Genomic DNA, 24,602 nt, shown 5'->3' with positions numbered 1-24,602 from the left:
TGAGTTGCCATTTCAGTATTTAGTACTGCCAATTAATGACAGTTCAGGGTTAAAACAGTCTCGTCAATTCTTATTTTTCTCAGCTGGTGTAGTCACATCTTTCCTGAAAGTCATATTAAATCCAATGGTACTGATTCCAAATGAATAGTGCAAACACAGCTAACGTTTCACTGGTGCCATTGGAAATCCTGTTTGTTGAAACAGTCCCAGTTATTTATTATTTTTATTGCTAAGGTTCTTGTACAGGTAATTTTTAGTGAAATGAGTTTAAAACTGTATGTCTTGTAAAAGTAAACTATTCCTATATACTACATCTCTACTTACATGTATTTATACTATTTAGAACAAATTTAATTTTCTTCTTCAACCGCAGCTTTGAAGAACATTCTGAAGATTGTACAGAAGACAATAACTATAATCAAGAATCCACTTAGTGAGTTTGGCTGGAAAAAAAAAATCCAAGAGCCTCCTAATGTAACCACGTTACATTAAAATAAGCACATTAGTGCTTATTTTTGAGGAGGAATATATAGATTTTTTTAAAAAAATCATAAAGCAAACAACTTAGCACACACATAACAAGAAAAAAAATCCCACCCCAAAAATCCGTTTTGGAAGATGTCGCTGAATAACTCTTCCAACGTATTTCTGGATTCAGGGCCCACTCATACAAGTCGCTTTCAAGTGAATGTCATAAATGAGAGCCATGAGAGCAGTGCGGGCGGCATCGACAACGCCGACCCACCGCATTATGAAGAAACTTCCTTCGGGGATGAGCAAAACAGACTCAGAATCAGCTTTAGGCCTGGGAATCAGGAGTGCTATGATAACTTTCTCCAAAGTGGAGAAAATACCAAAACAGATGGCAGTCTTCACCCTTATGATTCTCACACAAACACCTACTACCTGCAAACCTTTGGCCATAACACCGTGGATGCTGTCCCCAAGATTGAGTACTATCGCAACACCGGCAGCGTCAGTGGGCCCAAGGTCACCCGGCCCAGCCTGCTGGAGATCCACGAACAACTGGCAAAGGTAAGCTGGAGAGGGGCAGGTGAGTCTCTTGCCTGATAAGTTCTTTCAGGTCATTCCCTCCTCTTTCATCATGCCAGGAACAGAAAACAGTCAAAGGAAGAGGTCTATTTCAAATCATCTATCTTACTAACACAACTGTCCCTAGTACCCAGGAAACCTAATTACATAACAAATGCTCCACAAACACAGACTTAGGATAGAGAACTAAAAAATTAACTGTAAGTTATGCAATATAATACATCTACTTTGCAATTATAGGCTGCTCAGTTCACACTTGGTTAAACAAGCTAGTTCTATGTTAGTTTAATGCATCCGATCAAAAGTAAAACAAAGAAATAAAGAAATCATTAGTGCTTTTGTAGTTAATGTTGTGGGTACCTGCCTTTAGTGTGCATGAGTGTTTTTATATTCCTTAAACAGAGAGCAGAGATTTATAGGATTCAGCATTTTTACTCTTTCTCTTTGCCTGAGGCTTCTAAGTGCACCTAGACATTTAAGCTACAGAAGCAGCAGAAATAGCTAAACTCTTCCTTGCTGGAGGAACACAGCTAGGTTCCCAAATCTGCTGGTAACATGAAGCAGCATTTTTTCTAATCCTATAGCACATCATTTGGAAACTTACTGAGTTTCTTCCTCTATAACTTTCTGTAAAATATGTTGATGACTTTATATTCTGCTCTTCTGGAACATAATTGAATAAAATCATTCTTGAGGGAATATGATTACTTACTAAGGAGAATAATTGGATGTCACACACTCAAATGTAATTTATTCCTGTCCAGATTTTTATAAGAAGTCACAGGAGTGATTGTCACAGGTCTATCGCCATTCACTCAAAAAAAACTTTTTTTTTTTAATTGAATGATGACCCATTGTAGGGATAACTGTGCTAGCACTCTACCACATTACTTATGGTAACTGTATAAACAGATCCTTTCATGGGAACTGGTATTGAGACTTAAATATCCTTACTCATCTCATTCCTTAATTCCCAACAAAATAAAATTTTAACTCCATTAAAAGGAAATGGAATAAACTCATGTTGTTCCTAGGACTAAAATTTTAAATTGAAAAAAAAAAAGCAGCTTTTTTCTAGCTTTGGAAATCATGGCTTCCATAAATCTTGAAATAAAGGAGAAATGCTTCAAAGCCGATCTGAATGACCACACAGTAGAAATGTGACAGGGACACTTGACAAATTTGATAGCTGTTTGTGATACTGTATCATTTTTGAGATTTTAGTTGTTTTGCTTTAAAGCCTTCTTTTTCTCAGATACAAAGGAATGGCAAATCAAATACATTAAAAACTAGGTGTAGGCTCAATGTTTTGAGTAATTATCTTGAATAAGTATGGTGGCAAGTTACTGCTTTTATGAACTTGACTCTCATTTTTGTAGGAGTCAATCGGTAGGCATATCCATGTTGCCAAATGGTGAGCAGACTTCAGTCAGGGAACTATAGAGCCCACAACAAGCACATTCCTGCAGCCAGTGCTGCTGAAGTTGAAGGCACGGTCTGTCTCTGCTGTCCTTGAGTGCTGTTTAGGCTCGCACACGAAGACGGGCAAACCTTCAGGTTATCTTCCCTGAACAAACCAAGCTTCGTTCAGCTATGTCCCTGCATCCACCCTCAAAACATAAAGATGACGATGAAGGCCTCCCAGGGATACTTTTATGTTGCCACATCCCTGTGGCCCTGGATATTTTTATGGTAGTTGTTTAAATTTCAATTAGAAAGCAAGTATTATTTAATAAAACAGCACTACTACATGGATTTTGGATTAAAAAAAATACATAAATTACAGTGTTTGTGTTGAGACTGACATTGTCTCTAATTTGCATCAGCTGCATTTTATATTAGAGTGCCAATTCCAGTCCCAGAAGTCCCACTTCCATTCCAGCTCCCTGTTAAAGCACCTGATGGACACCAGGATAGAGCTTGGGGCTCCTAGTTTTGGCCTGGCCTAGCCCCAAACTTTGTGGCCATTTGTAGAGTGGACTAGCAGATGTAAAATATCTCTCTCCCTTCTCTCTCTTTCTGTAAACTCTGCCTTTCAAGTAAGTACTTTTTTAAAAAAATTGTGTTTATTTAAATAATTTGGTCCTGGAAAAAAACTGGCATATACAACTTGGGTAGCATTTTTTAAACTTTTACAGCAATGATTCATTTACACTCAAAGGCATAATATATTTAGTCATGAAACCGGTTGCATTCTGATTGTAATTTCTGAGTGAGAAAAAATTCACAGTATTGTCCTAACAGGTAAAATGGGAAATACACTTGAAACACATTGTTTTAGGTCACTGCCTTATATGAAATTTTAGTGGTGATAGGCATCCACAGAATTTGTAATCTCAACTGTTTGAGTTTGCAATTGAAGAAATGCTATTCATTTTCTGTGTGGTAAAGAGCTATACAGGTGGCTCTGCATCATGGATTTCTAAATAATATTGTTAAAAGCAGAAAAAAGACCCTATACATTATGTGTTCTGCACTATTGTGCAAGCTACCTAATTTCTTCTTACATGCCGACAAAGTTCAGTACATCAAACACAATGAACAAGAACACAACAGATGACTATTTACAGTGATGGTGGTGATTTTTATGCTAACATTTTATTAAAAAGTAAAATATATGCTGATAAAATATTTAACAGGTACTAAATATAAATATTTATACATATATATGTATATATAACACATAATGAAATGTCTCTCATGGGATATTAAACTTAAGTTATTCTCCCCAAGGCAATCACTATTGATAATTTCTTTTAAGTCCTTTCAAAAATTTCCAGGTTTATACACACATACACATAAGCCTATAAATATCTGTATTTATATCTGCCTAACTTTCTGTCTATATTCTTTTTTACAAGCATATATGGGGCATGTGCTATTCTGTGCTCTGCTGTTTTCAGCCACTTGAGACCCCTCCTCTCTTTGTAAAGAGACTTCTGCCTCCAGCACTGAGCTTACGTCATATGGCCATCTTTTCACACACAGTTCCTAACCAAAGTGAAACTGTTACAACCATACTAACCACCATTCAGAGGAATATAAAGATTCTCAAAAATACACACCCTTTCTATCAAAGTCATGTGTCTCTGAGATAAACCATCATAAAAGTACAAAATATTATCAAATCTAAGCTGGAAATATATTATTTTCTTTGGATTTATTTATTTATTTGTATTTTTTCATTTATTTGAACAGCAGATTTAGAAAAAGTGAGAGGCAGAGGCCTGAGCAATGGCTCAGTAGCTATCTGCTCGCCTTGCACACATTGGGATCTCATGTGGGTGCTAGTTCATATCCCAGCTGCTCTGCTTCCCATCCAACCATGACCTTCATCAAGGTTTATCATCAGTACACGGCGCCAAGCACTAGAATCATCCTCTGGAGCTTTCCCAAACACAAAGGCAGGGAGCTCAGTCGGAAATGGGTCAGCTGGAACTTGTGTTGGTACCCACACAGGCTGTCAGTGCTGCAGGTAGCAGCTTAGCCCATCGTGCCACAGCACCAGCCATGGCACTATGTAATTAAGGAATCAAGCTGTGTAGAAACTGATTCAAACCAAACAAAGCCAAAAGAAAACAAAAAATCCACACAGAAATAACTTCATGTTTGGATCAACAGGCTGTTAACCATTGAATATAATTTGAGTGTAGCAGTGTTAATATCGATTGTAGTGTAATAACAATCAGCTTTTTTTTGAGAATTTGGATGTGCTAACATTCGAAAAATTCTCACTCAGTTCTTACAACAGTCTCTCAAGGTAGGGACTATCATTATTGCTGTTTTATAGATGGTATGGGTTTTATAAAACACTATGGGTCTTTCAGATGGGAAAACAAATAAGCCTGTAAGCATCCATGGTTAAGAAACCAAAGTCATTTGGTTAATAAGTTGAATCCACGTATACTTACCTTCAAAGTTCACTGCCTCTTCCATGGTCATTTTTCACGGTCTGTGTATTATGCCTATTCAGTAGCCATCAGGTGCAGTGGAGCAAGACACAATGAAGATAGCTACATCTTGATCATGATGAGCAGAGCAGGAGACGTCAGTTCACTCCTTGTTTCTGGGACAGTACCAAGAGATTGCCTTGCTTCCCTACAGAATTAATTGTGGATCTTAGTCATTTTCATGGTCATCGTCAAAATATTTATTAGATATTTACGTGAGTGATGAGATAAAGTGAGTGAAAATGATTTGGTTTCTACTAAGATAAAGGACAGGTGGTTCAGTTAATAAGCGTTGTGCCACGTAAATCAAGGCATGAAATGCTAATCTTCCATACAAGAACAGGCAAAAATATGTTTTCTACAACATAATCATTTCTAAACTCCAAGTGTAACATTTGTATTGGGGCTACTCAAGATATAAATGGTTCCTAAACTAACCCCCAAAATGTTAGCTGGAGCAACACTTGCCATGAAGATTTCATTCTGATACGTAGTGGATCTTTTTCCTCAAGACCATCTCTCTGGAAGGTCACTCTATAAAATAGTCTGTGGAAAAGTACAAAAACATTGTTAGCTGCCTGTTGTAAATAGTTTGGTAGTAAATAATAAGCAAAATGAGAGTTCCCTTAAGTGTATACTTAAAAAGCATCAAGAATGTCTGCATTTTATTTTTCATATGGTAATTTATTGTATATAGCTAACTTTTGACTTAAGTTATCAAAAACACAAGTTAATACGTGGCAGTTTTATGACAAATTAGGAAATGAGTGTTTCCAAATACAATGAAAATGCTGTAATTATAAATTTTTCTAATTTATATAGAAAAATTATAAATTATAAATGATTTTCTAGGCTTAATTTACAATAACTTTCAAAAGAAAAAACTAAAAGCCCTCTCATTTTCATGTTTTTATTCTGGATTAAAACTTTAAAAATGTCTGATTCTTATTCAGATTGATTTTTAAATAATCTGGTGGCAGGGGGTGACCGAGTTTAATTCGAATAAGATTGACCAAATGCTAATAATTGTTGAAAGTAATATTTCTTATATTGTTCCCTCTTTGTATTTGAATATTTCAATAACAAAAAATGCTTAAAAATAATAGGACCATATAAGACTAAATATTTATGTAAAAATTTCTCAATGATTGTCTAAGAATTCTACCATGAGATTTAAGACTCAAAACTTAAAGCATGTATGATTTGAGAATATTATCTAGTCAGAACTTAAAGAATATATATTTATTTTCTTACACATTGATGACAGCTAGAAAGATGTTTGTTATTTTTCTCAGTCCTGAAATATTATTTCATATTTTAATTAAATAAAAACAATTTAATGTTTCATCATCTAGAAGAACTCATTAGAAATGTGTACCCTAAACCTGTGTAGTTGAAGCTTCACTAATTTTTTAGGATTGAAGAGGGAAATATTTAATCAAAAAGTCTTGCATTCTTTCTTGAATGTACTTTATCTTCTTTGAATTCTTAATGCACAGGTAAAACTCTTAGTAAATAAGTAATCATTCCCTAAAGCCATATAATTTTAAGTGCATTTATGAAGGGCTATGGGTCATAATTTATGGTAATGGAGTGTGAACAAACACATTAATTCAAGTATGAAGGGAAAAACTAGTTTCAGGCAACAACCATAAAATCTTCAGTCTTTGAGACTTGAGTGTCAAGAGCATACACTAGCTAGGAGCCTGCAAGGCCTCAAGTCCCACAAACCTCTGAACCAAACTCATGGGCAGTGCTTTCATGGTATCTTGAGCGCATGACTTCTATTCTGGCTTACAAAAGAGGCATTTATTAAACAGTGAGAGCAAGATTTGCTTTATCTCGTGAGAATAGGAAGATGACAAAAAAGATGCTGGATGTACCCTTACTGATAGTATCCAAAAAGAGGTTAATTGCTAGAGGAAATACATGAGTTAATGGCATAGCCAGAGTCACATTTCAAGTATCCCTGTTGATACAATGCAGGATTTTGGGTTCATACATGAATAAGCAATGGAATGGCTTCTGTACTTGTAATTTTACTATCTGATTTTACTAGCCAATGAAGAAAATATAAATACAAGGATTTTTTCCCTCTGTGGTATAAAAACGTTCAAAATTTTTATACTTTAACAGGTTGAATATATTTACCTAACAGATTCAAGCACCCTATACTGACTCTATTTTTGGAAAATTAATAAAATTATTGCTTAATTAACTTCTATATATGATGGTTTCTATGTCATACTCTTATAGAATATTCATTTTGCATCAAATTGTCAAATCCTAGTGATAAAGTAAACCACCATGAGACTGCAACTAGGAAGGGTATCCTCTACAAATAAATGTTCATTGACGGAGTGACCTCAAATACCCATCTCATCCTTTAACCTAATTGTAGGGTTTGGGTGGGGGTGGTAACAGTCATTTGTATTACACATCTAGATCTATGAGTCACAGTCATCAGTGGGCTTCACCAGGGAACTAAGCAATTATGGACAGGTTTAATCAGAAAACAGGAGTTTTATTCAGAGTACTACTCTTTAAAAGGCATGTGACTAAAGCTGTGTCTCATGGGATCCCATTTAATCCAACCAAAGAAATAGTTCACTTTTACAGGATGGGGTGACAATACTACTAACAAATATTTACCTCCCAAATATTAGAAACATGGTATTTTACAAGGAATAATTTAAGTTGAAAGGTTTATATCTAAACCCAATTTATTTCACCAGTCCTATTTTACTTGGTGAAAAGCAACTACCAGAAAATTTGAATTATGACTTAACCTTTGCAGCTAGCACTGATTACTGATTTGGGTCCTCACAGTTCAGCCATGATACCGTTGGCATTTGTTTTCCAGGATCTTGCACTGGTACGAAGATATGATACCAGCTTTCAATTATCTGTGCAAATGAGGGACCAAGAATGCTTATGACTGAGCAATTCCTCAGCTATTTCAAAAGTAAATTTTAACCATTCAGTTGATCTTCGTTACTCACTTTTCCCCCATTACTGTCAGAAAATAAGATAATGAAAATTAGGATTCATCCTCTTCCTTTTTAATTATATATGGCACAGTGGAAGCAATAATAAATGGACTGTCCCATAGAGAAGGAAGGGGAAAGAAAAAAAAGGAAATAAAAATAGATGAGACTGACATTTGCTCCTCAGTTGTGGAAATTAGGGATCTTAAATTCCACTCTGTGGATCTAATGTTGTTTATCAACGATCTACTACATGGCAGACCCTGTTTCAGCATTACTCTGTGGTTAGTTTTATACAGTGACTGCTACCACACTGCACTACTTCAGTTACCCAAGTGTTACATTAGTATCACAATGTCTCATGGAAGAGGAAAGGTAGAGAAAAATCATTACTCTCACATAAAAGGAGGAGGGTCTTAGAAGAAAGAAATAAGAAGTCAAAATCATTTGTAGTAAATGGCCCAAATTAGAGTCATTTAGCAGTGGACACTCTTATGGTATGCCAAATCCCAAAGATACAAGAGCCTTTGAGTATGGCCAGTACATGAACTTCAATCATTCCCAAACAGAGCCCTTGTAATATTTACATGTGTGAAATTCTTATTTAATACCAGTTCCATTTTACAGGGATACAGTGCTCTTGTCCAAGACTTTTTAGCTAGTGATATTACAGCATATCCTCTTAACCTTAAATCAGCTTAGACCACTTAAATAAAAATGAAGTCATTCTGCAATGTTAGTAATTAAAGGATGAATATAAGGTACTTCCCCAATGATTTCAAAGCCCTTGCGGGAAAGTTTGCTTTAGGGAAACTCAAGTAACTAGTCTGATGAGGAAGAACACAAGTAGGCACCAGACACATTGAGATACATGTGAAATTTTTCAAAGTTTCATGCAGAGTATAAATTAAGGACTGAGAGAAACAAAGACACATCTTCTACCCATTGAACTAAGAGAAGGAGGAGAGTTGTTTTCAAAATTGGACCACAGGGCAGACAAGCATTTAAAAGTTTCAATTCCTGTTTAGAGTACTGACTTTCGGTTTCCACTCTACCAGTCTTCCTATGGTCAGCCATGAGACTCCCCAGGTGTTGATATGTGACGTGAGCACGTGCAGCAGTTCTTACATACAATCTGTGAGAAGCTGCTCTGCAGGAACAGTGTCGTTACAGGCCTGCACTGCCTGTAAACTTTAATAGGATATTTTTAATTTTTTAAAGAAAATCTTCAATGTATTATTTCCTTAAATCTGGTTAAAAATCCTTCTCCTGAGGTCAGAAGATTTATCATCATTGTTTCAGATAAATGCTTCTTAATCTAAAATAGTCTCAATGGTGAAAGGGCCAAGGTCCCATCAACAGCCTTAGTTCTGCTTGTAAATCACAAAACAAGCCCATCCACTCCCAAAACAACAAAAATTTCAAAATGACCAGAATATGACCTTTTTTTTTTTTTTAATATTCTAAAGCTTTCTGTCAATAGTTTTGATCTGCCTTTGAGAGTTAACCAGTGACTGGGGTTTTTTGTTTGTTTGTTTGTTTGTTTGTTTTAAAATGCAGAATGTGGCAGTGGCTCCTGGCTCCGTTGACAGGGTTGCTAATGGAGAGGGGATGCCTGGAGAGGAACTTGCTGAAAACAAGGAGGAAGAAAACAAGGCTGGTGCTGTGAAGTTTGGATGGATCAAAGGTGTGCTGGTGAGAAAGCTCCTATGTTTATCAATCAAAGCTGTAGTGGGATTAAGTATCAACAAGGCCAGGCCCAGGTCCCAGAGTTCCAAGGGCAACTGGGTTGGGCCCCAATGTCGCCTCCTTGCCTCCTTTCAATGCCGCCTTTGATCCGCAGGTGAGGTGTATGCTGAACATCTGGGGAGTCATGCTCTTCATCCGCCTCTCTTGGATTGTTGGGGAAGCTGGAATCGGTGAGCAATGGATCCCCTCAGAATTAACCTTGGACATAAATTATAACCACTGGAAGCAGCTGGTTCACTGTTCAGGCTGAACGTGAACAGAGGGTCACAGAAATAATTTGCACTTGAGCTCCATCAATGCTGCCTCTTTCACCATGCTTGGAAGAAAGAGTGAAGAGTTAACCCCTCTGAGACTGGAGTTTTCTAGCTCATCAAACAATCAGAATCTCAAGTAAATATTTATACCTTTAATAGAATTTTAGGTGTACAGATACATAAAAGCACCTTCCTTTTAGGTAAGATTTATGTTTTGGGGGCAGAATTGTGGAATAGCAGGTAAAGCCACTGCCTGAGGTAACGGCATACCATACTGGTGCTGGTTTGTGTCCTGGTTGCTTCACTTCTGATCTGGTTCCCTGCTAATGCACTTGGGAAAGCAGTGGAGAATGACCTGGACACTCGTGCCTCTGCACCCACATGGAAGACTCAGAGGAAGTTCCTGGCTCCTGGGTTCACACTGGCCCAGCAGTGGCCATTGCGGAAAAGTGAAAGTCATTGGGTAAAAATGACTGCCTTCAGGCTTTACCTGCTTTTCACACTCATCTTTCTTGTCTGATGGTTAAGTTGCCCCAGGTTTCCATGATAGATAAGAATGACTAAATGCCATCATTAACTCATTCTGTCATTTGTTTTGTAAAACAAGCACCCAAAACTATTCCCCAGAATGGTTATCCAAGTAGCTAATGTTACTACTGCTTTGAGATTCCTTTCGCTATTTTTACAAACTGGGCTCCTAAGTGTAGCCAAACTACCCTCAAAATCAGAAGTAAATACTTGTATTTGACTCGTTTCTTCTGGAGTAAAGTAAAACCCAAATTATGACTCTAATTCATTTAGCATTATGTTGACAACAAATGTCAGTGAAATTCAGTAAGATTGATAAGAAGTCTCTACCTCCCACTAAAAATCTCTTTTTTTGACAGCTGAAAAGAAAGTACAAGCCATCATTCAAAGGAAAATCCACCGAATAGCCATTGGGAGGAACATGATTTAACTACTTAAAACTCTTATTAAAACAAAACTAATGTTTGCCCGTATAGTAAGTTTTAGTATAAATCATCATATTTTACAATTTTCTAATAAACTTGAAACTGGATTGACTGTGAAGAGTAATGTAGGATCTGATTAAAGTTCAGGTTATTGCCCAAACATATGGGTGTTAAATAAGTTGCATTAAAAAGAATTACTCTTGCCCTTGGCTACCCTCATACCTCCAAACAAAGTAATGTTTCTTGATGGTCTCAATAAGTTACTAAACTGCCCTTAAAAACCTAATTTTGCGTGAAACCCTGGAGCAAAACCTTGGCAATAATAAGATGCAGATTTTCCATGAAACAGCATATACTTATTTTGGAGCCTGCGGCTGTAAGCATTCATTTGATATGCATCATAAAGCCGGCAAGCAGGCTTTTGTCAGGAACTCAGCGGTTGCCAAACATGAAACATGGAAAACTATGGGAACTAGCTCCAGTTTTTCAATTTACCATTTAGCTCCTTCAAGTTAGTTTTCTGGAGCTTCTGAGTGTGACTGAAGAAGAAAGGCAATCAAGAATCACCAACTACCTTATAAACACAGGTTGAGATAGATTCGGTTAATATTTGAAGGCATGTCTGAACTTTTGTGTTCTTTTTTTTTTTTTAAGATCTACTTTTACTTTCGTTGGAATAACAGATTCACAGAGAGAGAAGGAGAGGCAGAAACATCTTCCATCCATTGGTTCACTCTTCAAGTGGCTGCAATGGTCTCCCACTTGGGAATGGGATCCCAAGGTTTTGGGCCATCCTCCATTGCTTTCTCAGGCCACAAGCAGAGAGCTGGTCGGAAGTGGGGGAGCCAGACATGAACTGGAGCCTGCATGGGATCCTGGTACCTGAAGGAGGAGGATTAGCCAGGAGAGTCATTGTCCTGAGTCCTGAACCTCTATGTTCTTGATTCCCCACAAAGTGAATCTGCGATGTAATTTTCGTATATAAATGGAAGAGCATTAATCCCAGGTGGATTCCTGTTTTTTAAGATTTATTTATTTACTTATTTATTTGATAGGCAGAGTTAGAGAGATAGAAGAGACAGAGAGAGATCTTTAATCTGCTGGTTCACTCTCCATATGGCTGCAATAGGATTGTGCCAGGCTAAAGCCAGGAGTTTCACCAAGGTCTCTCCAGGTGAATAGAAGGACCCAGGTGCTTGGGCCATTCTCCACTGCTTTTCCAGGCGCATTATCAGGGAGCTGGGTGAAAATGGAGCAGCCGAAAACAAACTGGCACCTAAAGGTGAAGCCGTTTGTGGTAGGCAGTGGCTTCAGGCCTCTGCATCTTAAGTAAACATCTCCGGCATTTCAGGAAGCAGGATGGTTTAAGCACCACACTTAAGAAAAGCAATGAACTCAGTGAAAGTTTTCTGTGATGTCTTTCATCCTTTTACCTTGGGAATTTAAGTTTGATTGTTAAAGAGAAGAAAATCGCTTATTTAAAACTTCATTCCAAGATTTTAACTAGATTTCAGAAATACATATAATGCAAAGAATGGATGAAGCATTTCTGGGAAAATAGAGGCAAATGTAAAATAATAGCAGAGAGATAATGAAATCTGCCTAGGTGTAATGTCGTGAAATGCAAACAGTTGGTCTTGTACAGTCTTTGGGGTATGCTAAACATTTGATACTCAGCTTCTTCAAAATAAAGTCAAGGGCAAAATAATGTGCAAACAGTAAGTATATCATGTTAGTGGCACAAGAATTTGAGGCCTCATAATGTTACAGAAATGATGCTCAACACATGATCCCTGCAAGAGATAAGAAGACTTTAGTACAACTATTTCTTACAGCCCCAAACTTGAAAGAATCTACAGGGCATAAAGTAATTTGGTCCAGCTTGTGCCACACAATTAGTTTATTCCCACTGCATTTTAGCTCTCAATATAGTCTACAGATATCCACCAGAGGTAGGGTATTGTTGAGCACATCAAAATATTCAACTTCTGTAAAGTCCCCATTGGCTGAATCATCTCAATCATTGCTCTGGCTTGATTGAGTCTGATTCCAGTTCATGACCATTTTTGTGATAATTCATGCCCATGGCTTTTTATAAAAAAAGTCAAATAAAAAAGAAAAACATTTTAAAGATTCAGCTTCTAGTACCTCATTTCCATTTCTACCCTTTAGCTGCCTTTACTTTCCCTTCTTGGGACACAGCCAGAAAGATCATAACCTCTCTTTGCCATCTACTCTTCTAATCATCCTTCAGATAAGACAGCCTGCCAGCAGTAATTATAGAGCTTTCCTCTCACATATGGATCTTACAAAATTGCTCAGTCCAACATATTCTGCATGGAGCCAGGGTGAATTAAATGGCCCTGACTCCCCCTGCTCCAGCCTTCTCCCTGAATTCTGAGTCAGTCTTCTCTGGAGAAGGCATTTTAGGGGAGAAGAACCTGTATCTCTACCCATCTTAGAATGAGGACCTATAAATTACCCTGACAACAGTCAGATCTCTGAGAGACAAACAGAGGTTAGCTGAGGTTGCATCCCTGCGTACACAGGAGAGCACTCAGTGGTGGTGAGTGACTCAAAGGGTGATTAGAACATCAGTTTGTGTATCATCTGAATAAAGGAGTAAACAAATTGTAAAGAAATGATAAAGCAAAAAAAAAAAAAAAAAAAAAAAAGAAAGAAAGAAAAGAAAAAAAGGAGTTTCCAGGATGGCAGGATGGCAAGTTATGGGGATGTTAAATAAATGCAGAAACTCAAGAAAGATAACCCTAGACAGTGAAGTTGTGTATATTTTGTGGTGCCTCCTTCAGTTTAACAAAGTCTAACATTGTTCATTCTTCTCTTACTTCACAAGAAGGAAGGGTGACATGTTTATGAATTTGTGTCTTGCATTAAGCCAAACAGGAAAAAGCCAGAGAGCCTCTGCTGTATCTGCTTTTCAGTTGCCTTCAGCTCAAAACAATACTTCTGCCCCAGGGTTATATTTTAGCCTGTTCTTCTACCATCATGGTCCTCTAGAAGTTCCACTAAGTTGAAAGCAGGCATGCCTTCCTCTGAATTCTGACCTCTGTTGCTTTCTACCTGTCATTTAATTAGTCTTTCTGCATCCTGATCTGGAAGGCAGATTTAATTTTCCATTTCATTTTACTAAGTCCTTATATTTTTCACATTCTTTACTACACATCTGGATCTATAGTAGGCTTTTAATAAATATCTTTTTAAAAGGACTACTGTAGATTGGATCAAGAAGCAGTATCATTGATTATGTAATGTTTTCCACGCCATATGCTTCTTCCCTCCCCAATTCCCCTAACATTTTTAAATGAAAATAATTAATTGGCCAGTGGTTACACAGCTAATAAGTAAATATACTTCAGCTTGATACTGTCCACTTTACCAATCTACTGCATCAGCAATTTTCTATGCTGTATGTAATGTTCTGCCCCTATATAATTAAATGCACATAAAAACAGCTACCTAGAAGGTTGACTAATTTCTAGTTCTATTTCAAGCTTGAAATTGTAGAGATCACTTATTATACTCATGGGTGTCTAGAACATCATAGCTGGGGTTCACATTCTTTATGTTTTGACCAGCCACAATTCTTTAGTTGTGTGCAACCCATCATTGTGTGTTTTAGGTCTTCAGCTTCTTGGAACCTAAGCTACTATAGGCTAAAGCTTAAAAGTTGAGTATGTACTCTCTTCTTGATTGCCGGCCAACTTATTAAATTGTAATGTTGTGCTACAATGATTACCCTAGACTTGCTCGCTTTTATGTAAATGACCCAATGACTTGTTCATCATTTAATTGGCTTTATTTTTCCTCTTTCAACTGAGGTCTTGGTGTGATTATCATCGGCTTAGCCGTGACAGTGACTGGTATCACTGGTTTATCCACCTCTGCTATTGCCACAAATGGATATGTCAGAGGAGGTAATTAAACTTGTGACCCGCAACATCATTTGTAAGGTAAAGGCAACACAGGCTCAAATAGCTCACCACTGACCTTTCTGGCGTATTTCAAAGGTAATGCAGGTTGGTTTCTTTTCCCTGCAGGCAAAGGAATGCAAGAAAAATGGAGAAGAATTAACCTTTGTCAAACTCCCAACTTTCTCATTCAGGTTCCTTTTAAGCAAGAGAGAAGGTCAAATGTCATGTTTTCTCTTTTCACAGCCAGAGTAGCTTCTCTCCCAGGACGTGAGCATAAGTCAACTTTTCCTTTCCAGGGCTACATGTTAGATTGCATTTACTTTTGGAAACCATGCTTCATCATAATGAGCAGCTCTCTGACTCGATCTTTAGGCCAATCAAACCAGTTTCTCCTTAGCACAAAGAAACCCTGTTGGGACCCAAGTCATGGATCGGAAAACTTAAAGACAGTATAGTTTGCAACACTAGGGAATGCAAGGCAGAAAAGTAAAATATAACATCTTCTATCTTTCATTGCTAACAGGTCTTGGAGTTCTCATAATTCTTCTTTCTACCATGGTAACTTCTATTACTGGGTTGTCAACTTCTGCAATAGCAACTAACGGGTTTGTTCGTGGAGGTAAAAACTCTAAGATATCTAATGCCCTCATCACTTGCTACGGGTAGGCAACACTTTTTGTATAATCCTTTTTAATGGGAAGAAGTTACCCAATGTTCTTGAAGTCTGCTTAACTATTTGGAGGTCCTGGATGAAGAAGAAAACATAAGGCACTGTGAGTAAAGTCCAAGTCTACTCTGGTCAGCTCTGGTCACCTTTCTAACAGAATTGTAGTACATTGCAGGTCATGCTCTGCTTGTGCACAAACTCCTTAGTCAACATTTTATTTTTCAGGCACCATTTCCTGATGATTCTTGGACATGGCTTCAGTTTTAAAGTTTAGTACATTTCAGGTGCTTTGGAGATTTTCATGGAATGGAATCTTTCAGAACATTTCAGGTTTTCTTGGGAATATTGATCCTTCTGAGACAAGCTTTCGAGAGATGCCTCCTGAAGGTCTGGTGGCGCCTCCCAGTTCTGTAGTCAAGCATTTCTCTTGGGGCATTTTGCAGGTCTTGGAGTTATCGTCATTGGCCTGAGTGTGGTAGTGACAACACTCACAGGTATTTCTATGTCCGCTATTTGCACAAATGGAGTAGTAAGAGGAGGTAAGCTAATTACTTTACTTTTAACTACATGCTGTGGTGTTGTAGTCATGTCTAGAGTTGGTTTAATATTTAAAGTGAAATTTGAATATTGACATTAGTCCTCCAAAAATTAAAAGTAGATATATGGTTTCTATGCACTCTGAGAAAGCACTAGGGACTCTCAGGTTCCCTCCAAATGATCTTCTCTGGTCCCTTCTGCCACCAGCTGGCACTGGTGATGGGAAGAAAGTAATTACTAATGGTCCCCAGTTGGTAAACCACTCCTGTGTCCAGTCTTCAGGGCTCATTCCAAACACAATGCCCCTTGGCCAGAAAGAGGAAGGGATGGATGGTAGTGGTGAATCTTCCATCTGCTAGTTTACTCCCTAAATTAATGCAAAAGCCCGGGCTGGGCCAGGCTGAGGCCAGAAGCCTCTACAGGTTCAAAGACTTGGGCCATCTTTTGCTGCATTCCCAGGTGCATTAATTGGGAGCTGGTTCAGATGTGGAACAGCCGGGACCCAAACTGGTACCCAAATGAGATACTGGTACCTCAGTCAGCAACTTAACGCACTGAACCACAATGTTGGTCCCAACCTATATTATTTTTTTTTCAATCAAGGCCTGACATTGAAAATTTTTTCACGTAATATTTTGCTTCAGTTGCATCATTAATTTTAATACCCCAGTGTTTTTTTTAAAGCTAAAACATTTTTAAAGAGGTTTCTTTCTTTTTTGCAACATCTTTTCACATTTAGGTCTCAATAAATTGGATTTTATCATCAAGATACTTTTATTACATACTTTGCAGAGTACAAGGGATAGTTTATTAGTAACATATGATTCCTATTATTAGGAAGTTATATTTTTATTAGCCTACTTAGCAATTCATATCTTCTCAGATGCTCATAATCATTTGATCGCATAAATTCATCCCTTAGTAGTTCCTCAATGTAAAGCATGTTCATTTCTGTTTCAGGTGGGGCCTATTATCTTATTTCCAGAAGCTTAGGGCCCGAGTTCGGTGGGTCAATAGGCTTGATCTTTGCTTTTGCCAATGCAGTGGCTGTTGCAATGTATGTGGTGGGATTTGCTGAGACGGTGGTAGATCTTCTCAAGGTAATTAAAAGCTTTTCTCTTCTTTGGCCAAGTAAGATAACTCCATTTTCTTGCTGTTTTGGGGCATTAGGGAATGTCATTATGGCAGCATGAGTGCGAGAAACTGGCCAATGTGGTGGGGAGTTACAGGGCCAGCATCAGAAGATCTGCCCTTGTGTCCCAGATTTCACAGTTATTGGCTGAGATTGGTGGGACCGGTTCTTATTTATCTAGACCCTGTTTTCCAAGTCTATAAAATAAACCCATTATACTACTGTATATATTTCTTTCTTTAAAAGATTTGTTTATTGTTATTGGAAAGGTGGATATACAAAGAGGAGGAGAGACAGAGAGGAAGATCTTCTGTCCAATGGTTCACTCCCCAAGTGACCACCACGGCTGGAGCCGAGCCAATCTGAAGCCAGGAGCCAGGAGCTCTTCCGGGTCTCCCACGCGGGTGCAGGTCCCAAGGCTTTGGGTCGTCCTCGACTACTTTCTCAGGCCACAAGCAGGGAGTTGGATGGGAAGCAGGGCTGCCGGGATTAGAACCAGCACCCATATGGGATCCCGGCACATGCAAGGCGAGGACTTTAACCACTATGCTATCTTGCCGGGCCCTACTGTATATATTTCATAGAAAGGTTGTATAGGTCAAATGAACTAACATATGAAAATGAAGCATCAGATAAGTAATACATATTATCATGAGTAGTAAAAATGTTATTATGGTTATGCATTCCCAAAAGTAAAGAAAGTTAGAACACTAGAAAGTTTTACTTTAGGAAACTAGGTATTTTCTAGTTTGGTTATCTCATCTAGAAGGGCGTGTGTGAAGTCACAGTGGTTACCTCATCAAAACGAACTTCTAGTCTTCCTCTTATAACACTGGCATTAACTAAACTCAATTGGAAAAAACCTCTACTTGAAGTTCAGATGAATAAATGAATGTTTTATTTCCTTTAGATAATCTTTTAAGAGATGCCTTATCAGATTTCTGTGATCTGATTATATATTTAACAGCACTTAATTTTCCAATATTCACATTAATTTCAAATTAACCACTCATTTTTTATTCCCCTTGAATTCCCTCGATATTCAAAAATAACCATTCATTCTTTTTTTTTATTTTATTTTTTTTTAAAGATTTATTTTATTTTTATTACAAAGTCAGATATACTGAGAGGAGGAGAGATAGAGAGGAAGTGGAGCTGCCGGGATTAGAACCAGCAGCCATATGGGATCAAGGCGAGGACCTAAGACACTAGGCCACACTGCCGAGCCCTAACCATTCATTCTTGAAACAAAATGCAATACGTGTTTGCAGAATTTGAATGTGTACTATATCTTCAAAAGCTATAATTAGAATTCATCTCTAAACTTTCTAACTCCTGTTCATGGCTGTCAAAGGCTTATTATAATGAAAAAAGAAAATAATGCTAGATTTTTTATTTTCTCAAATTTATGAACACTTTACTTTTTTTGTCTTCCAAAATGACCCCAGGTATTATTAAGTGCTACAAGAAGACACGCATGCAAAAGGCTGTATCTCTAATCATGTCAATGATTCTTTTCCTAGGAAAGTGATTCAATGATGGTGGATCCAACCAATGACATCCGAATAATAGGTTCCATCACAGTGGTGATTCTTCTGGGAATTTCAGTCGCTGGGATGGAATGGGAAGCAAAGGTGAATTTCTCAAAATGTTATCAACCACTGACAGACCCTCAACAAACAGCAGATAAAGAAAAATTCCATGTTCTAAGAAAATTGCTGTTATTTGCTACCAGGTGGAACCCCAAGTCTATGAAACACTAAGTCTCAGGCCGTTGTGACTCAATAGCTGACACGTTTGGGCGGCGCCTGTGTTTTGTCCTTCTTGGTGCTATCATCACAGCAGTACAGTCACCAAGGTTGCTGCCATCTGCACAGATGCCTTATGATTACACCAACAGTCCACATTAGGAGGCTATGTCTCTCAGTCACAAACTAAGGCTTCCCCACTTGTTTGTGGGTTCTGGAGTCCCAAAACAATGACAAGTGAAATGGTAGAAACTAACAGAGACAGAAACTACCATTCATTTCTGAAACTCAGAATTCCACCAGAAAACCCAAGTACATCATAGCCTTTTAGGGCTAGGAAATGTCTGAATTTATCTACTAGCTAAAATAGCAAATTTCTGTCTGATGAGTAGCCTAGAAAATAATTCAAGTCTAAGTCTGTCAGTGTTAAAGCTTTTGTTTCCCTTTATGAAACTGGGGCTAAAGTAATAGTTGGTTACTTAGAATGTTCTTGAAATGTCACCTTGAGGAACCCAAGCACATTCTTCCATTAAGCATGCACCTGCAGGTAGAATTTGTTACTAAGATGTCCTTTCATAAGGATGTACTTAGTACCTACTCTAGGTGACAGGTCTTAACTGGAAAATTAGAGTCTTTCTCCAATGGACACTTAGAACTTTTATTAACATGTATATTTTTTAATAAATCTAATTTGAACTTATTTTACTTTGCCTTTCCAGGCTCAAGTGATTCTTTTGATCATTCTTCTCATTGCTATTGCAAACTTCTTCATTGGAACTGTCATTCCATCTAACAATGAGAAGAGATCCAGAGGTTTCTTTAACTACCAAGGTATATATGGCAAATTAATTGCTTTTTGATAAATGATTTACTATGGTTCCCCTTTATCACCATCCCCAGCATCAAAACCATAGTGATCAAATTACCAATGTGGTTCCTGAAAAAGCAAATATGGATCTGAAGGACACTGGATCACCTAATGTGTTTGAGTCTCACAATTTTCCTGCTTATCTGAGAGGGGTGATAATAAATTTTTGAGGGAATCTTGGGAACCAAAGAAAGTGGTGACTATGGAAGTGAGTAATAAATCTTAATACTGCACAAATTATTTTTACCACACAAAAGTAGATAAAGCACTTAAAAGGAGAGACAACCCAGCTCTAACTCTGTCTCTCACAGTTTAAGAAAGCCCAAATCAGACATGGTATTTCTTAGTTCCTGGCAGACTTTTTCTGCAGCTTCTCTTGCTAAGCATTAACTGGTCATGCACCACTGTTAGATTTCTAAGGATCCTGTGATAATATCAAGAGGCATTTGACTTCTCTCTCCAATTCTACTCTACCTACCCACTCTTTCCTATTTAGAAATTTATTGCTTGGGTTTTAAATTTTTTCCTTCACTGTTTACTCCTTTTTCAATATTAGTTTTCCTATCACCTCTTCCTGTCTCTTTGCTTTGCATGTCAACATCCTTTTCCTGTCTGTTCTTCTCTTTTCCTCATTTTTGCATCTCAGATTCTTTTGTTCACATTTTCTTCTTCCCTTGTTTTCCTTTTCTATTTTTCCTCTGGATTGTTTCCTTCTCATCTAAGTATTTTGGTGGCAACCTGGACAAAACTTCTCACTATACTATTTTATGAACAAAACTTCTCACCCTCCTGTATTAGAGAATTTGGTCTAAAATCCAATATATGAGTGTGAGGAGTAAAAAGATTCAAATACTAGTAGAAAAATGAAAAAAATAACCTTACCCACAAAATGATCCTATAATTTTTTTTAAAGAGCACAGTAAATGGTGTTTATTATTTAAGGTTTTCATGCATTTACTAATGCAGTTTTATATGTGTGGGACTGGTGGTGGTATATGAGTATTTATGGTTTACTAGTGAATACGCCAGCATAGCTATGAGAAAATTTTAAATTCACAAAAATCAAGCAGTCTAGGTCTTTGCTGACACAAAAATCATTGATTCTGTACTATGTATACTTCTATTTTTGATAACTATTAACACAGTCTCCATCAAGAGTATACCAATACCTGCAAGGTCATTCCATGTAGGATTGTCTATGTCAGAGTATTTCCATATAGGAATATCAAAATCAATGATAATTTTATCTCCAATACTGAAAAATGATCATTTTCTCTTAATCTGTGTTGTAGCATCGATATTTGCAGAAAATTTTGGGCCAAGCTTCACAAAGGGTGAAGGCTTCTTCTCTGTTTTTGCCATCTTTTTCCCAGCAGCCACTGGGATACTTGCTGGTGCCAATATCTCAGGAGACTTGGAGGTATGTTGTTTGTTCTGTTTGCTTTGTTGTTTGTTCTGGGAAGTGGTGCTGTAGAAGATGGACAGTATGGGAGGTATAGAGATTAAATGTGAGTACATTTCCCTATCGATTCAAAACTGTAAGATTTCTGCAAGATTTTCTGACAACTTCTTCAAATGCCAAAATTGAATTCCTATGCCAGATCTTCCAAAAGTTTTGAGTGATAACAGAGAGCAGAATAGATTGATAGTGTATAATATTTACAAAAAATAAATGTAGATAACATTTTCTTTAAAAAAATATGCCAGAACCATATTTTCTGCTTAAAGCCCATTTTGTAGGACCAGCATTATGGTGCAACGGGGTTAAGCCGAGACTACAAAGTTAGCATCCTGTAAGAACAGCCGTTTGTGTCATGCTGTCCCACTTCCAAACCAGATCATGCTAGTGGCCTGAGAAAGTAGCTGAAGATGGCCCAAGTGCTTGGGTGCTTGCCATTCATATGAGACAGCCAGGTTGGTTCCTGGCTCCTGGTTTTGGCATGACCCAACCCTGGGAGTTAGTCACTTGAGAACTGAATCAGTGGATGGAAGATCTCTTTCCTTAAACAAACAAACAAACAAACAAACAAACAAAACAAAACAACAATGAATGAGGACATGAAACATTCATAAACATGCAAATAATGAAAAAAATCCAACCATATTATTAGCACTCGTACACTATTTTATGGTACATATTAAAAACACTGTATTAGTTGGGATTTTGATTTGAATGTTTGATAAAAGATTATTAACAGTGGCTAAAAGAAGGAGGTAGTTTATTTTTCTATGTGTAAACATTTGAGCTCAGTGCCCATCTAATGGAATAAAAAAGATCTCCAAAAGGTATACCAGGAATTCAGAGGATTTCTCTAGTTTCACCAGCACCTTGGAGCTTTCCCTTGTGTGCAAGACCCAGGAAGAGTGATCATTTCCAAGACAATATTCCAGTACATAGGAGAACGAAAGAATAGGGGGCAAACGGTTGCTGGAACTTGAATGCATTGTTTCTATTGACATTTCTGTCAGCCAGAATTTAGAATTATGATATTACACATTTCTAAAAGAGCTTGAGCAATGTAGTACCCGGCTGGACAACTATGTGCCCAAAGAAGACTTTAGGGAGCTGTACAATCAAAAGGAAGAAAATTAAGATTAATAAAGATAGGGGACAATGAACAGTTTCTGCCAACACAGAAAGAGTAAAAGACACAGTTTTTACTCCAATGAAGTTATAATCAATTTTAGAAGACAAAAAAATATTTTCAAGAGCCGTCAGAGGACATGAATAAATTGACACCATAAACTGCCCTAGCAGCTTGTGAGATACTTTCACAGTAATTTTTAAGTTAGGTAAGCAATGACTAAAAATCGTTGGTGAGGAAATATAAAAGTTTTCCAGATATAGCGGATAATAAAAACAGTCCAACCTAAGGAAATTGTGAAAAGTATCTTTTGTTTGAACCAGAGAAATCTGATACAGCTGGATAATCTTAAAAGGTGAGAAGAATGGAGTAGGAGGGTTCTTAGTGAGAAGCACTTGCTTTAGAATGAAAAATGAAGCCTTTGCCTTTGGTTTTATTCATTGTTGTATCCTCAGAACTAGAAAGACATGGATAAATAGTTATCAATATATAAAAGTGTTTGGATTTATTTCTGCAGTGGTCCATAGTATCACAGTAAATACATCAGCAGAGACATGGAGTAAAAAAATATGCCAAAGCCAGAAAATTTAACAAACTTCTTCAAAATGATGCAAGTAATATTACCACATAATGAAACTTAGCCATGGATGTTGTTTCTGATTTGTCAACTCTCAGAAAAGTACCAGAGGTCATTTACTACAATTTCTGCAAACTACAGATACATCTTTAAATGAAAAACTACTGTGCTCTTTGAAGATTTCTTAGAAACAAGTTTATATCATGTGCCTTGTAGTCAGTTTAGCTTAACCAACACTTACTAAGTATCTGCTCACATCAGGCACCAGATAAACAAAGAGCTTCTGCATCTTTGTGGAAGGAGGAGACAGACTTAACTTTATGAATTAGAACAAGCAAAAAATATATACAAGGAGAAGAGAAAATCGAAATCACAGGCCCACCGCAAAAAGCATGGAAACTTTCAGAGGTGGTGATGCTCAATCCAGATTTCAATACTCAAATAAGAGTTTGTCAGTAGGACAAACAGAGGAATATCTGGGGGGAAAAAGCACAAAGAAAGATACCAGTGGGAATTTTTTATGTGCAGAGTATAATACATAGGATTTTCATAAATATGTTAATAAACATATTTCTAAAAAAAACCTTCTCTGTATCTTAAACACTCTGGGAATAAGCTGAGAACTAGAAGATATTATCTCTGCTGAAAAAGACAAGATTTAGATTCCCCTTCCCCACAAATAAGTGGTTGCCTGATAGGGCATTTAATATAAATAATTTTATCATGCATTAATATGTAAAGAGAAATTTCTGATTTTGAGTATATGTACAAAAAAATACATAGACCAGTCAGTAATAATTTTCAAGATATATAAGGCACAATATTTAGAAAAATATTGTATTTTTTCAAGTAAAAAGATTTCTGATTTTACAATTAATTTTTACACTGCTATGCAATTATAAATAGAACTCAAAGGTCCTTTAAACTATAAACAATGTAATTTTAATTTTATCCCAAGACAAACTAGATTTCTTAAGAAAATTACATAAAGGAGTAATATGATCATATAAATGTTTTTAGAGGAAGCTCACTAGCAGCTTCTGAAGGATAGATTAGAAAGTGAAGAATTGAGGACAGAAAGCAGAAAGAGCAGTTACATCATGTCACAGGCATCTGAATGAAAGAGGACATGGTCTGAATTAAGGCCTCGAAGAGGAAAGTATCAAAAAGTTTGGCTTTGTTGGAGTTAGGAGAAATGGAAAGAGTATATTTCCAGTATAGCCTGAAGGAAAAGAACCTGGTAAATCAAATTAGGTACACATTCACAAAATTTTCCTTAAATATTTTCTTCTTCTAGGTCTTCCACATGGGTGAGAGGGGACCAAACATTTGGGTCAACCTCTGCTGCCTTCCCAGGCCATTAGCAGGGAGCTGCATCTGAAATGGAATAGCTGGCAATCGAACTGGCACCCAAGTGAGATGTTGGCATTGCGAGGCACATCTACTCACTATGCCACAATACCAACCTCTATATTGTATTCTTCTAACACTGGCTGCAATTTACTGATTTGACTTCATGGAATCGTAGATGAGAAGGGAAGGGAAGCTCAGATTTGGTCAAGGGTGGCGCTAGCAGGTCATAAGAGCAGAAATGTTTGATGGCTAAATTA

The 24,602-nt window shown here is 37.3% G+C and overlaps 1 protein-coding gene and 1 long non-coding RNA gene across 4 annotated transcripts in view; one reads left to right on the top strand and one right to left on the bottom strand.

Annotated features, from left to right (window-relative positions):
• Positions 1–606: 606 nt before the first annotated feature.
• Positions 607–24,602, top strand: part of SLC12A1 (solute carrier family 12 member 1) — a 78,944-nt gene continuing 54,948 nt past the window's right edge. The window contains exons 1-8 of one of the 3 annotated variants that reach the window (XM_004578095.2): positions 607–1,035; positions 9,551–9,685; positions 9,834–9,909; positions 15,989–16,084; positions 17,043–17,182; positions 18,738–18,848; positions 19,682–19,793; positions 21,123–21,250. In XM_004578095.2, coding sequence (XP_004578152.2) covers positions 619–1,035; positions 9,551–9,685; positions 9,834–9,909; positions 15,989–16,084; positions 17,043–17,182; positions 18,738–18,848; positions 19,682–19,793; positions 21,123–21,250 — 1,215 coding nt within the window. In that variant the 5' untranslated portion in view covers positions 607–618. Of the gene's footprint in view, positions 1,036–9,550; positions 9,686–9,833; positions 9,910–14,785; positions 14,882–15,401; positions 15,498–15,988; positions 16,085–17,042; positions 17,183–18,737; positions 18,849–19,681; positions 19,794–21,122; positions 21,251–24,602 lie in introns of all 3 variants that reach the window. The other 2 variants (XM_004578094.2, XM_004578096.3) reach the window with 2 other exon arrangements.
• The window catches only part of LOC131480540 (uncharacterized), a 104,729-nt gene continuing 85,603 nt past the window's right edge, over positions 5,477–24,602 (bottom strand). Inside the window, exons 3-4 of the long non-coding RNA XR_009245606.1 lie at positions 14,955–14,998; positions 5,477–5,535 (exon numbers count right to left, since the gene is read on the bottom strand). This is a non-coding gene — a long non-coding RNA (uncharacterized LOC131480540). The remainder of the gene's footprint in view (positions 5,536–14,954; positions 14,999–24,602) is intronic.

Source organism: Ochotona princeps, chromosome 6, assembly GCF_030435755.1.
Source record: "Ochotona princeps isolate mOchPri1 chromosome 6, mOchPri1.hap1, whole genome shotgun sequence".
Classification (NCBI taxonomy): domain Eukaryota; kingdom Metazoa; phylum Chordata; class Mammalia; order Lagomorpha; family Ochotonidae; genus Ochotona; species Ochotona princeps.
The sequence above is the reverse complement of the archived record's forward strand: the minus strand, read 5'-3'. Positions and strand labels throughout refer to the sequence as shown.